This window comes from Cherax quadricarinatus, chromosome 37 (assembly GCF_038502225.1).
Source record: "Cherax quadricarinatus isolate ZL_2023a chromosome 37, ASM3850222v1, whole genome shotgun sequence".
NCBI lineage: Eukaryota > Metazoa > Arthropoda > Malacostraca > Decapoda > Parastacidae > Cherax > Cherax quadricarinatus.
In genome coordinates, this window is record NC_091328.1 from 15,535,349 (window position 1) to 15,549,555 (window position 14,207).

A 14,207-nucleotide genomic window follows, 5' to 3' on the forward strand; every position below is an offset into this window, starting at 1 on the left:
TGGACACTGAGGAGAGTCACGTATATACGTGGGTAGTCAGGCTTGACCTGGACCCTGAGGAGAGTCACGTATATACGTGGGTAGTCAGGCTTGACCTGGACACTGAGGAGAGTCACGTATATACGTGGGTAGTCAGGCTTGACCTGGACCCTGAGGAGTCACGTATATACGTGGGTAGTCAGGCTTGACCTGGACCCTGAGGAGAGTCACGTATATACGTGGGTAGTCAGGCTTGACCTGGACCCTGAGGAGAGTCACGTATATACGTGGGTAGTCAGGCTTGACCTGGACCCTGAGGAGAGTCACGTATATATGTGGGTAGTCAGGCTTGACCTGGACCCTGAGGAGAGTCACGTATATACGTGGGTACTCAGGCTTGACCTGGACCCTGAGGAGAGTCACGTATATACGTGGGTAGTCAGGCTTGACCTGGACCCTGAGGAGAGTCACGTATATACGTGGGTAGTCAGGCTTGACCTGGACTCTGAGGAGAGTCACGTATATACGTGGGTAGTCAGGCTTGACCTGGACCCTGAGGAGAGTCACGTATATACGTGGGTAGTCAGGCTTGACCTGGACCCTGAGGAGAGTCACGTATATACGTGGGTAGTCAGGCTTGACCTGGACCCTGAGGAGAGTCACGTATATACGTGGGTAGTCAGGCTTGACCTGGACCCTGAGGAGAGTCACGTATATACGTGGGTAGTCAGGCTTGACCTGGACCCTGAGGAGAGTCACGTATATACGTGGGTAGTCAGGCTTGACCTGGACCCTGAGGAGAGTCACGTATATACGTGGCGTGGGTAGTCAGGCTTGACCTGGACCCTGAGGAGAGTCACGTATATACGTGGGTAGTCAGGCTTGACCTGGACACTGAGGAGAGTCACGTATATACGTGGGTAGTCAGGCTTGACCTGGACTCTGAGGAGAGTCACGTATATACGTGGGTAGTCAGGCTTGACCTGGACCCTGAGGAGAGTCACGTATATACGTGGGTAGTCAGGCTTGACCTGGACACCGAGGAGAGTCACGTATATACGTGGGTAGTCAGGCTTGACCTGGACCCTGAGGAGAGTCACGTATATACGTGGGTAGTCAGGCTTGACCTGGACACTGAGGAGAGTCACGTATATACGTGGGTAGTCAGGCTTGACCTGGACTCTGAGGAGAGTCACGTATATACGTGGGTAGTCAGGCTTGACCTGGACTCTGAGGAGAGTCACGTATATACGTGGGTAGTCAGGCTTGACCTGGACCCTGAGGAGAGTCACGTATATACGTGGGTAGTCAGGCTTGACCTGGACACTGAGGAGAGTCACGTATATACGTGGGTAGTGAAGCTTGACCTGGACCCTGAGGAGAGTCACGTATATACGTGGGTAGTCAGGCTTGACCTGGACCCTGAGGAGAGTCACGTATATACGTGGGTAGTCAGGCTTGACCTGGACCCTGAGGAGAGTCACGTATATACGTGGGTAGTCAGGCTTGACCTGGACCCTGAGGAGAGTCACGTATATACGTGGGTAGTCAGGCTTGACCTGGACCCTGAGGAGAGTCACGTATATACGTGGGTAGTCAGGCTTGACCTGGACACCGAGGAGAGTCACGTATATACGTGGGTAGTCAGGCTTGACCTGGACACCGAGGAGAGTCACGTATATACGTGGGTAGTCAGGCTTGACCTGGACACCGAGGAGAGTCACGTATATACGTGGGTAGTCAGGCTTGACCTGGACACTGAGGAGAGTCACGTATATACGTGGGTAGTCAGGCTTGACCTGGACACCGAGGAGAGTCACGTATATACGTGGGTAGTCAGGCTTGACCTGGACACCGAGGAGAGTCACGTATATACGTGGGTAGTCAGGCTTGACCTGGACACCGAGGAGAGTCACGTATATACGTGGGTAGTCAGGCTTGACCTGGACACCGAGGAGAGTCACGTATATACGTGGGTAGTCAGGCTTGACCTGGACCCTGAGGAGAGTCACGTATATACGTGGGTAGTCAGGCTTGACCTGGACACCGAGGAGTCACGTATATACGTGGGTAGTCAGGCTTGACCTGGACACCGAGGAGAGTCACGTATATACGTGGGTAGTCAGGCTTGACCTGGACCCCGAGGAGAGTCACGTATATACGTGGGTAGTCAGGCTTGACCTGGACCCTGAGGAGAGTCACGTATATACGTGGGTAGTCAGGCTTGACCTGGACCCTGAGGAGAGTCACGTATATACGTGGGTAGTCAGGCTTGACCTGGACCCTGAGGAGAGTCACGTATATACGTGGGTAGTCAGGCTTGACCTGGACACTGAGGAGAGTCACGTATATACGTGGGTAGTCAGGCTTGACCTGGACACTGAGGAGAGTCACGTATATACGTGGGTAGTCAGGCTTGACCTGGACACTGAGGAGAGTCACGTATATACGTGGGTAGTCAGGCTTGACCTGGACACTGAGGAGAGTCACGTATATACGTGGGTAGTCAGGCTTGACCTGGACACTGAGGAGAGTCACGTATATACGTGGGTAGTCAGGTTTGACCTGGACACTGAGGAGAGTCACGTATATACGTGGGTAGTCAGGCTTGACCTGGACACTGAGGAGAGTCACGTATATACGTGGGTAGTCAGGCTTGACCTGGACACTGAGGAGAGTCACGTATATACGTGGGTAGTCAGGCTTGACCTGGACACTGAGGAGAGTCACGTATATTCATAACTATTATGTTAATAATTAGTATTAGTCTGCCTGAAATGCCTAGGCCTGCTAGTGGCCTTCTTTATAGTTCTTATTTTATAATATGTAAACCAAAAATTGTGATTAATATTCTGTAATATGTGAACCCCACATTGTAATATTTACAGAGAAATAAACGTTTCAGTTTCAGTTAGAAACTGGAACTTGAGGTTTCGGTTCTCGACACTTAGTGTGCCGCCGCCAGTGGTCCTGGAGCGTGCCGCCGCCAGTGGTCCTGGAGCGTGCCGCCGCCAGTGGTCCTGGAGCGTGCCGCCGCCAGTGGTCCTGGAGCGTGCCGCCCCCAGTGGTCCTGGAGCGTGCCGCCGCCAGTGGTCCTGGAGCGTGCCGCCGCCAGTGGTCCTGGAGCGTGCCGCCGCCAGTGGTCCTGGAGCGTGCCGCCGCCAGTGGTCCTGGAGCGTGCCGCCGCCAGTGGTCCTGGAGCGTGCCGCCGCCAGTGGTCCTGGAGCGTGCCGCCGCCAGTGGTCCTGGAGCGTGCCGCCGCCAGTGGTCCTGGAGCGTGCCGCCGCCAGTGGTCCTGGAGCGTGCCGCCGCCAGTGGTCCTGGAGCGTGCCGCCGCCAGTGGTCCTGGAGCGTGCCGCCGCCAGTGGTCCTGGAGCGTGCCGCCGCCAGTGGTCCTGGAGCGTGCCGCCGCCAGTGGTCCTGGAGCGTGCCGCCGCCAGTGGTCCTGGAGCGTGCCGCCGTGGTCCTGGAGCGTGCCGCCGCCAGTGGTCCTGGAGCGTGCCGCCGCCAGTGGTCCTGGAGCGTGCCGCCGCCAGTGGTCCGGGAGCGTGCCGCCGCCAGTGGTCGGGAGCGTGCCGCCGCCAGTGGTCCTGGAGCGTGCCGCCGCCAGTGGTCCTGGAGCGTGCCGCCGCCAGTGGTCCTGGAGCGTGCCGCCGCCAGTGGTCCTGGAGCGTGCCGCCGCCAGTGGTCCTGGAGCGTGCCGCCGCCGGTGGTCCTGGAGCGTGCCGCCGCCGGTGGTCGTGGAGCGTGCCGCCGCCAGTGGTCCTGGAGCGTGCCGCCGCCAGTGGTCCTGGAGCGTGCCGCCGCCAGTGGTCCGGGAGCGTGCCGCCGCCAGTGGTCCTGGAGCGTGCCGCCGCCAGTGGTCCTGGAGCGTGCCGCCGCCAGTGGTCCTGGAGCGTGCCGCCGCCAGTGGTCCTGGAGCGTGCCGCCGCCAGTGGTCCTGGAGCGTGCCGCCGCCAGTGGTCCTGGAGCGTGCCGCCGCCAGTGGTCCTGGAGCGTGCCGCCCCAGTGGTCCTGGAGCGTGCCGCCGCCAGTGGTCCGGGAGCGTGCCGCCGCCAGTGGTCCGGGAGCGTGCCGCCGCCAGTGGTCCGGGAGCGTGCCGCCGCCAGTGGTCCTGGAGCGTGCCGCCGCCAGTGGTCCTGGAGCGTGCCGCCGCCAGTGGTCCTGGAGCGTGCCGCCGCCAGTGGTCCTGGAGCGTGCCGCCGCCAGTGGTCCTGGAGCGTGCCGCCGCCAGTGGTCCGGGAGCGTGCCGCCGCCAGTGGTCCGGGAGCGTGCCGCCGCCAGTGGTCCTGGAGCGTGCCGCCGCCAGTGGTCCTGGAGCGTGCCGCCGCCAGTGGTCCTGGAGCGTGCCGCCGCCAGTGGTCCTGGAGCGTGCCGCCGCCAGTGGTCCTGGAGCGTGCCGCCGCCAGTGGTCCTGGAGCGTGCCGCCGCCAGTGGTCCTGGAGCGTGCCGCCGCCAGTGGTCCGGGATGTGCCTTAATGTTATCAAGATTTTATTTGTTTATGGTTCAGTTGTGCATCGTTAGATCTATGGTATTGTGGATTGTTCGAGCCACGGTATTGAGTTGTGAATTGTTTGATCCACTCTATTGCTAATTGTAAATTGTTCGAGGGACGATATTGTGGGTTTTTTTTTGTTAGAGGCAGAGTTTTGTGAGTTATATTTAAGTGTTGTGTTCATTGCTTACAGGGTTGTTGTATGGTGGAGTTGAAGGTAGCAGCGCTGGCCGCTGCATCCCTCCGGCGGCCCTGCCCCACGGCAGGGTATCCCTGGGCAGGGGCGGTGTTGTAGCCTCCTACAGCTGTAACAACGCCTACACACTTCATGGGACGCCCATCGCCGTCTGCGTGGGCAGCAAATGGTCTTCCTCCACCCCCATCTGTGTCCCCGACGGTAAGATATTTTCTGACACTGTTAAACAAGTCTGAGTAAACCTGTTTGTGAGACTTGTCTTCTATCTTGTTTTTTCTCAATGTATGTGATTCCGAGGGTCGGAAAACATCATAATACTCAGAGGTGACACTTCTCAACCGCTTAGATATGGGTTAATAGAGCTCAAAACTGGCTAGTTTTAGGGCCTTCCGCCCTCACAAGGGTTATTGAAGGTCAGGACGAACACGGGATACAACACTCGTTCAGAAGTTCTCGTAGAGCAGAGGAAAGACGTCAAGATGTGTGGAACACAGTACCTTCAGGTGGAATGCCTTGAAGCTGGGGAATGGTTCTTAATAAATGAAATATGATAAATTTTACTCTTCCCTGGATAAAACTTAATTGTCTCACATTTCCCAGGTGTTGTTTGAAGGAGCTCTGTGGGTTTAGCGCTTTCCTGTGAAAACAATAACAACATCAGAAGAACTTAATGAGGAAAGAAACGTACTGATAGTGTAGAATAAACTCCAAAAAGAATGTGGTACTATTGTAGATCATTGTGTTAGCAAGACTCTTCGACCTTCTTACCAGTCAATAAGAGAACTCTTCTCTACACAGTTAGGCATCTTTAAGAGTTAACTAGAAAATTTTGAGTTGACTTATTAACTGGGAGATAGCTATGTGGGTTGGCCTGCGACAGCTAGGCTAGGATCAGCTGGGTGACTGTATGGGTCTGCGGCAGCTGGTCTACAATCGACTGGGAGATAGCTATATGGGTCTGTGGCAGCTGGTCTACACTCGACTGGGAGATAGCTATATGGGTCTGCGGCAGCTGGTCTACACTCGACTGGGAGATAGCTATATGGGTCTGCGGCAGCTGGTCTACAATCGACTGGGAGATAGCTATATGGGTCTGTGGCAGCTGGTCTACAATCGACTGGGAGATAGCTATATGGGTCTGCGGCAGCTGGTCTACACTCGACTGGGAGATAGCTATATGGGTCTGTGGCAGCTGGTCTACACTCGACTGGGAGATAGCTATATGGGTCTGCGGCAGCTGGTCTACAATCGACTGGGAGATTGCTATATGGGTCTGCGGCAGCTGGTCTACACTCGACTGGGAGATAGCTATATGGGTCTGCGGCAGCTGGTCTACACTCGACTGGGAGATAGCTATATGGGTCTGCGGCAGCTGGTCTACACTCGACTGGGAGATAGCTATATGGGTCTGTGGCAGCTGGTCTACACTCGACTGGGAGATAGCTATATGGGTCTGCGGCAGTTGGTCTACAATCGACTGGGAGATAGCTATATGGGTCTGCGGCAGCTGGTCTACACTCGACTGGGAGATAGCTATATGGGTCTGCGGCAGCTGGTCTACACTCGACTGGGAGATAGCTATATGGGTCTGCGGCAGCTGGTCTACACTCGACTGGGAGATAGCTATATGGGTCTGTGGCAGCTGGTCTACACTCGACTGGGAGATAGCTATATGGGTCTGCGGCAGCTGGTCTACAATCGACTGGGAGATAGCTATATGGGTCTGCGGCAGCTGGTCTACACTCGACTGGGAGATAGCTATATGGGTCTGCGGCAGCTGGTCTACACTCGACTGGGAGATAGCTATATGGGTCTGCGGCAGCTGGTCTACACTCGACTGGGAGATAGCTATATGGGTCTGCGGCAGCTGGTCTACACTCGACTGGGAGATAGCTATATGGGTCTGCGGCAGCTGGTCTACACTCGACTGGGAGATAGCTATATGGGTCTGCGGCAGCTGGTCTACACTCGACTGGGAGATAGCTATATGGGTCTGCGGCAGCTGGTCTACACTCGACTGGGAGATAGCTATATGGGTCTGCGGCAGCTGGTCTACACTCGACTGGGAGATAGCTATATGGGTCTGCGGCAGCTGGTCTACACTCGACTGGGAGATAGCTATATGGGTCTGCGGCAGCTGGTCTACACTCGACTGGGAGATAGCTATATGGGTCTGCGGCAGCTGGTCTACACTCGACTGGGAGATAGGTATATGGGTCTGCGGCAGCTGGTCTACACTCGACTGGGAGATAGCTATATGGGTCTGCGGCAGCTGGTCTACACTCGACTGGGAGATAGCTATATGGGTCTGCGGCAGCTGGTCTACACTCGACTGGGAGATAGCTATATGGGTCTGCGGCAGCTGGTCTACACTCGACTGGGAGATAGCTATATGGGTCTGCGGCAGCTGGTCTACAATCGACTGGGAGATAGCTATATGGGTCTGCGGCAGCTGGTCTACAATCGACTGGGAGATAGCTATATGGGTCTGCGGCAGCTGGTCTACAATCGACTGGGAGATAGCTATATGGGTCTACAATCGACTGGGAGATAGCTATATGGGTCTGCGGCAGCTGGTCTACACTCGACTGGGAGATAGCTATATGGGTCTGCGGCAGCTGGTCTACACTCGACTGGGAGATAGCTATATGGGTCTGCGGCAGCTGGTCTACACTCGACTGGGAGATAGCTATATGGGTCTGTGGCAGCTGGTCTACACTCGACTGGGAGATAGCTATATGGGTCTGCGGCAGCTGGTCTACAATCGACTGGGAGATAGCTATATGGGTCTGTGGCAGCTGGTCTACACTCGACTGGGAGATAGCTATATGGGTCTGCGGCAGCTGGTCTACAATCGACTGGGAGATAGCTATATGGGTCTGTGGCAGCTGGTCTACAATCGACTGGGAGATAGCTATATGGGTCTGCGGCAGCTGGTGTATGAGGATAGTTGCAGCACATGACGTGGACTCGTCAGTTGAAGAGGTCGCGTGACCTGTGTTGACTGCTTCTCTGGCATATTCAAGTTTATTATTATTATTATTATTATTATTATTATTATTATTATTATTATTATTTCACTTCATGAGATTCAAGTTACAAAATGCGAGAGGTTGATTTGCGGCAGGTGATAGTCTGGGCCTACCTAATATGGATCAGTAGGCCTACCAGGGTGCTCCTTGTTTTTGTGTGTTTACATATTTGTCTCGTGTATAAGGGAAGAAATAGGCCAGTAGGCCTATTTCTCCAGACACAGGCACGCGAATTGCTTAATTAAATGTAGAATTTGCATAAATTACCCGGCCAAGAAAGGGTCAAGTGACGCCCAAGATCACACTGAAGTGTATATGATGGCCGGAGGGGGGGGGGACGTGTAGTAAAGACCCCCCCTACCTCAGTGTGTATTCACCCAACTGTGTTTGCTGGGTTCGAGACGCCGCTCCTTACTTCTACAACGTTTATTCTTAGATGCCATGAAGATATAGACTTGTGATGAACGGTTTGAAAAACCGACAAGTTGAAGATTGAGACACTTATGCAGCATATGCTGCATAAGTGTCTCAATCTTCAAGATATAGACTTGTTGCCACGAAGCGTCATCTGATCACTACGTCTTAGACTGACCTGACAACTTCTTGTGACCACGAGGCCAGTGATCTCCTTCAAGACTAAGAGACTCAAGCTTCATCTCCTCACACAAGCAACCCGCATGTAGGAGAATGAAACATATGACGACGTTTCGGTCTGACTTAGACCATTAGCTGTGTGCAAAAATAACTCGCACATAGGAGATAGAAAAGCTTATGGCGACTTTGGTGTGACTTGTTAATGGTCCGAGTCGGACCGAAACGTGTTCATAACTTTGACTTCCTGTGGGAGAGTTATTTGTGTATTGTTCCAGTCACAGTATTGTACGTTTTTGTTCATCTCTTCAGTGTTTTCCTTCATGGTAACTTGAGAAGTGCAATTATTATTATTATTATTGGTGGTACTAGTTGTAGTAGTAATACGCTGTTGTCATACCCGAAGTGTCTCCCTGACAGGTGGTGGTCAGGTAGACACTTCAGGACTCCCTAATACGAGGTGGTCAGGGAGACACTTCAAGACTCCCTAATACGAGGTGACACTTCAGGACTCCCTAATACGAGGTGACACTTCAGGACTCCCCGATAGGTGGTCAGTGCCTCGGTCTTGATAGGTGGTGGTCAGTGCTTCGGTCTTGATAGATGGTGGTCAGTACTTCAGCCTTGATAGGAGGTGGTCAGTGCCTCGATCTTGATAGGTGATGGTCAGTGCTTCGGTCTTGATAGGTGGTCAGTGCCTCGGTCTTGATAGGTGGTGGTCAGTGCCTCGGTCTTGATAGATGGTGGTCAGTACTTCAGCCTTGATAGGAGGTGGTCAGTACTTCAGCCTTGATAGGAGGTGGTCAGTACTTCAGCCTTGATAGGAGGTGGTCAGTACTTCAGCCTTGATAGGTGGTGGTCAGTACTTCAGCCTTGATAGGTGGTGGTCAGTACTTCAGCCTTGGTAGGTGGCGGTCAGTGTCTCAGCCTTGATAGGTGGTGGTCAGTGTCTCAGCCTTGATAGGAAGTGGTCACTGCCTCAGCCTTGATAGGTGGTGGTCAGTGTCTCAGCCTTGATAGGAAGTGGTCACTGCCTCAGCCTTGATAGGAGGTGGTCAGTACTTCAGCCTTGATAGGTGGTGGTCAGTGCGTTAGCGATGATAGGAGGTGGTCAGTCCCTCAGCATGTATGCTTGCAGACCAGTTGGTCGACCAATCTGTACGATGTGATCTTCTCTCCCTCACTTAACCTCAATTTAACTTTTTTTCAAGAGTAATAACCTCATTGTAAGTTAAAATTATTCAGCTGTTAACAGTCATCTTGACAACTCATCTACGTGGCAGTGTAAAAAGACATAAAATTCATTCATAGACGCTGTTAAGACTTGAAGGGTTGACCTCGTTAATGTTGATTACTCTGAACACTGGCGAACTGCTGAGAGGTTTTCTTTACTGTGATAAACACTGCCCCCCCCCCTCTCTCTCTCCCCTTGTCAAATATTCACGAGGATATAACCTAAGACTCTTTGTCCTCTTAAAGTTTACTGAAGACAGTCTTATTGTGGCGGCGAGATATTCAGTATCAGGATTCCTGTCAACCTTTGTATCCATATGAGTAGAAAAAAATGGCTTAGAAGCTAGGGCATTCAATGTGTTAGCTAGGGATTAGCTAAGAATTACGTGAATTCGGTAAAATTGAGTGTGGCGTGTTTAAGGCACTCCTGGGAACCTCCGTGACACAAGAAAAGTGACTCGCGAAATCGTAATATGACGATTGTAAACAAACCACAGTGCGGGTGGGGTTTGAACTCAGGGCAAGTGAGTCGTAAAACACCAGGTTAGTAAACAACCGGTTAGTAAACAACAGGTTAGTAAACAACAGGTTAGTAAACAATAGGTTAGTAAAGCTTTTCAGAATCACTCGGGATTCATCTTCAGGGTCAGGCTGCACAACACATCGTGAAGGAACACGATTGAAACGATAATGAAGGAAGACATGAACAGTATTGTAGCAGTAATAAAGTGTCAGGATCTACTGCTGAGAGGTGCGACCCTGGCATCGGCTTCAGTGGTCTTCACTCGTCGTCTTCCCCCATGAAGGATCACCAGCCCTTCTGGAAAACTTGGCAAACCATTTTCCAAATTCCTGAAAAGTGATTTCATTTTTAATTTCCACGAGAATGGTGAACTTTTGACTGACATACGCACGCACTTACACCCTGTTGTGTGTTTATTATTGAAAGTTAAGACACATGTGCAACATCTGGATATCTTTATTGTAGACGTTTCGCCATCCAGTGGCTTTATCAATACAGATTCTAGGACATAATAAGAAGACAGTAGAACTATATACAAAAGATGAGGTAATCAGTCCCTCAGCCTTGGAGTAAGTGTTCACAGCATCGTCGTGGAGGAGAATCTGGAGCAAAGGCAAGAAGACTGGCGGTTATATAGGCCAGTTAAAAGTTTCTAGGTATATCAAAGGTTTGTGGTCCATTTCTAAAATGAATTCTTTTCCCAGCAAATAAAATTTAAGTTTGGAGATACCCCACACAAGGGCCAAACATTCCTTTTCTATGGGGGAGTATCTCCTTTCTGCGGGAAGGAGTTTCCGGCTTAGGAAGCATACAGGGAAGGGAGTACCATCATGGTATTGTAGTAACACCGCACCTAAGCCAGTATTGGAGGCATCAGTTCTTAAACAAAATGTTTTATTAATATCTGGAATCTTAAGTATAGGGTCTTTCGAAAAGATACTTTTAATCTCATTAAACTTTTCCTGAGCTGCGTCGGAAAGTTCAAGAGGTTCCTTCGCAGACTTTTTAAGGAAGTCGGATAAGATGCCTGTAAGATCAGTAAGGTTCGGGATAAACCGTGCATAAAAATTTACAGAACCAAGAAAGCTACGCATGAGCTTCTTGGTTTTGGGGAATTTAAATTCTAATAAAGCTTTGATCTTACTGGGGAGAGGCTGCAGAGAGTTATTAGAAAGTATCAGTCCAAGATATCTAATCTTGTTATACCTAAGGAAGCATTTCTTCGGCTTGGCAGTGAGGCCATGTGAGCGTAACCTACACAAAACTGATGTTAATGTTTGGATATGTTCGCCCCATGTGGATGTTATTACGTAAATGTTATCAAAATAAACTGAAACATTTGGCATATTACCCAAGACCTTTTTCATCAGTCTCACGTAGGTAGCACAGGCAGTTACCAAACCGAAGGGCATAGTTCTATATTGCATCAGTCCTTGGTGTGTAGGAAAAGCGGTGTACTGCTTAGAAGAAGGATCTAACATTACTTGATGATATGCCTGTGCAATATCAATCTCTGAAAAGAAGGAAGCGTCATAAAATTTGTGTAGATCGCTATCTATTAAGGGCATAGGCTCAGCATCCCACCGAGTTATAGCATTAAGGCCTCTGAAGTCAATAGCAAGTCTATATGAATTATCCTCCTTCTTAACCATGATTACTGGTGAGCAATATGCAGATACTGAAGGTTCAATGATCTTTAGTTTTAATAATTTGTCTACCTCTCGGTCAAATGCATCCCTAAGGTGAACTGGAACTGGGTATAATTTTCGTTTGATAGGATTGTCCGTCACTAAGTCAATCTTATGGAGTACCGTGGAGGTAACACCTGGAATATCAGTAAAGACGTCTGAAAAGTTACTCACACATTGAAGTAGTTCATGTCTCTTATGGTCATCCAAAGATTCATTGATATTAATGTTGGTTGCGCCCGAGTGGTCAAGAGTCACCAAGTCATGTAGTTCTTCATAGTCTAAGTTAGAGGTGTCAATTACACACACCTTACATTCTTCAGTTGTCTTATCAAGTTCGTGTGGAAAAACTAAGTCAAAGTTATTAAGGCAGTCAACCGAATTTCTTCGGTAATATTTCTTAAGGATGTTGATATGATAAAGCTTAGGTTTCCCCTTGACTTCTATGAGGTAGTCAACTTTCCCACAAATTTTTAATACTTTATATGGACCTTTCCATGCTACTAATAATTTATTTGACTTGATAGGCAAAAGTACCAGAACTTCATCCCCTACTTTAAAACTTCTCCTCTGACTTTTGGAATCAAAATAGGTTTTGTACTGGTCCATTGACAAGCTTAAGTTTTTCGAAACTATGTCAGAGGTCTCCTCAAGTTTGGATCTAAGGTCAAGGAGAAACTGGTAAGAAGACTGAACCTCAGCACTCACCTCCTCATTAGTCCATAAGTCATGAAGGATAATAATAATAATAATAATAATAATAATAATAATAATAATCTGTATTTACTACAAGTACATGTACATGGTATACAGTCCTAGCTGACAACAATGACATACTACTACATAGAAAGCCACTTGTTATGCTGAGCATCTCGGGCAAATTAGGTCAGTGTCCCAGGATGCGACCCACACCAGTCGACTAACACCCAGGTACCCATTTTACTGATGGGGAACATAGACAACAGGTGGAAAGAAACACGCCCAATGTTTCTACTCTGGCTGGGAATCGAACCCAGGCCCTCGCCGTGTGAAGCGAGAGCGTTAACTACCAGGCCACTGGCCTGTCTACCATAGAGATGTTCAAAAGGTGAAAACCCCAAAGAGTCACTGGGAACTTCCCTCATGGCAAACAAAGCACAGGGTAGGTAACGATGCCACTCCTTAGGTTTAAGGGAGCAAAGTTTCCTTAAAATGGACTTGAGAATCGAATGCTGGCGTTCAATCCTCCCATTACAGCTGGGATGATAGGGTGTGGTGAAGAGAGGCTTCACTCCCAGAAGTTGGTATAGATGTTGCATTAAGTCAGATGTGAATTGTGTCCCACGGTCAGACAAAATTTCTCTAGGGATACCCACTCTGGAGAAGATGGACAAAAAGGCTTCAGCCACCACTGTAGTAGTTATGGTCTTTAAGGGAACGGCTTCAGGGAAACTCGAAGCATAATCAACTAATGTTAATATATATCTATGTCCCCCCAGATGAAAGTGGAGATAAAGGACCAACGATGTCAATAGCTACCCTTTCGAAAGGTACCGTAAAGACTGGCATTTTGACCATAGGTACTCGCCTGGTACCTCGGGAGGATGACAGTTGGCAAACTTTACACGATCTACAATAGGTAGTGATATCTGAGGACATTTTTGGCCAAAAATAGGTTTCCCTAATTTTATTTAAGGTTTTACGATGCGAGAAATGTCCGGCCACTGGCAGGTCATGAGCCATTTTAAGAACAGTCTCTCTGCATTGACTTGGAACAACTAAGATGGAATAGTCTATCTCATCTGAATTTAATTTAAATACTGACTTGTACAAGATACCTTTTATATATTCAAATTTATATGAAAAGTTTTTCCTTTGGATAACTCGATTTTGTTTAGCGGCATTATGGCATTTCTGAAGAGAAGGGCAATTACGTTGTATATTGACAAAGGAGTCCTTCGATATATCTAAAGGCTTAAAGTCAGGGAAAATCAAAGGATGGATAGTAGGAGAAGCCTTGGCTTAGGTCTGAGCCCTAGTCAAGACATTTATGGTATTGGAGGTGATATCTTCACTTTCATCTAACAAGTGAACCGGTGATCCTACTACCTCGCTTTCGAGAGTAGCATCACTGGTTTTTAATCCCACATGAATCTCGCGAGACATTCTCATCTGAACTTTCGAGGGGATTCTCTGATTCTACAGGAAGATCTGAAAAGCTTATGTCCACCTTTGGTGATGAAAGGTCAATCTCAGAAGGAAGAATGGCACCTTTTACATTACCTATTAGTACGGAGCAAGAAGTGATGGGAGCTAGTACGGCTTCAGACCAACCTGTGAACCATTTAGACCTAATGTAACAACGGATGATAGGAAAAGTGTCCGTACGGCCCAAGTAGTCTGAAAGTATAGCAGTGGAATGAGTTTCTTTAAGGTTAGGGAACAGCTTATCAGAAATGACTATACATGTGCATCCAGTGTCTCGTAAAA

At 49.7% G+C, this 14,207-nt stretch overlaps 1 protein-coding gene across 1 annotated transcript in view; it reads left to right on the forward strand.

The window, feature by feature from the left end:
• The first annotated feature begins 312 nt into the window (after positions 1-312).
• The window catches only part of LOC128704202 (uncharacterized), a 396,156-nt gene continuing 382,261 nt past the window's right edge, over positions 313-14,207 (forward strand). Inside the window, exons 1-4 of the mRNA XM_070091735.1 lie at positions 313-698; positions 812-2,045; positions 2,945-4,499; positions 4,648-4,872. Coding sequence (XP_069947836.1) covers positions 313-698; positions 812-2,045; positions 2,945-4,499; positions 4,648-4,872 — 3,400 coding nt within the window. The remainder of the gene's footprint in view (positions 699-811; positions 2,046-2,944; positions 4,500-4,647; positions 4,873-14,207) is intronic.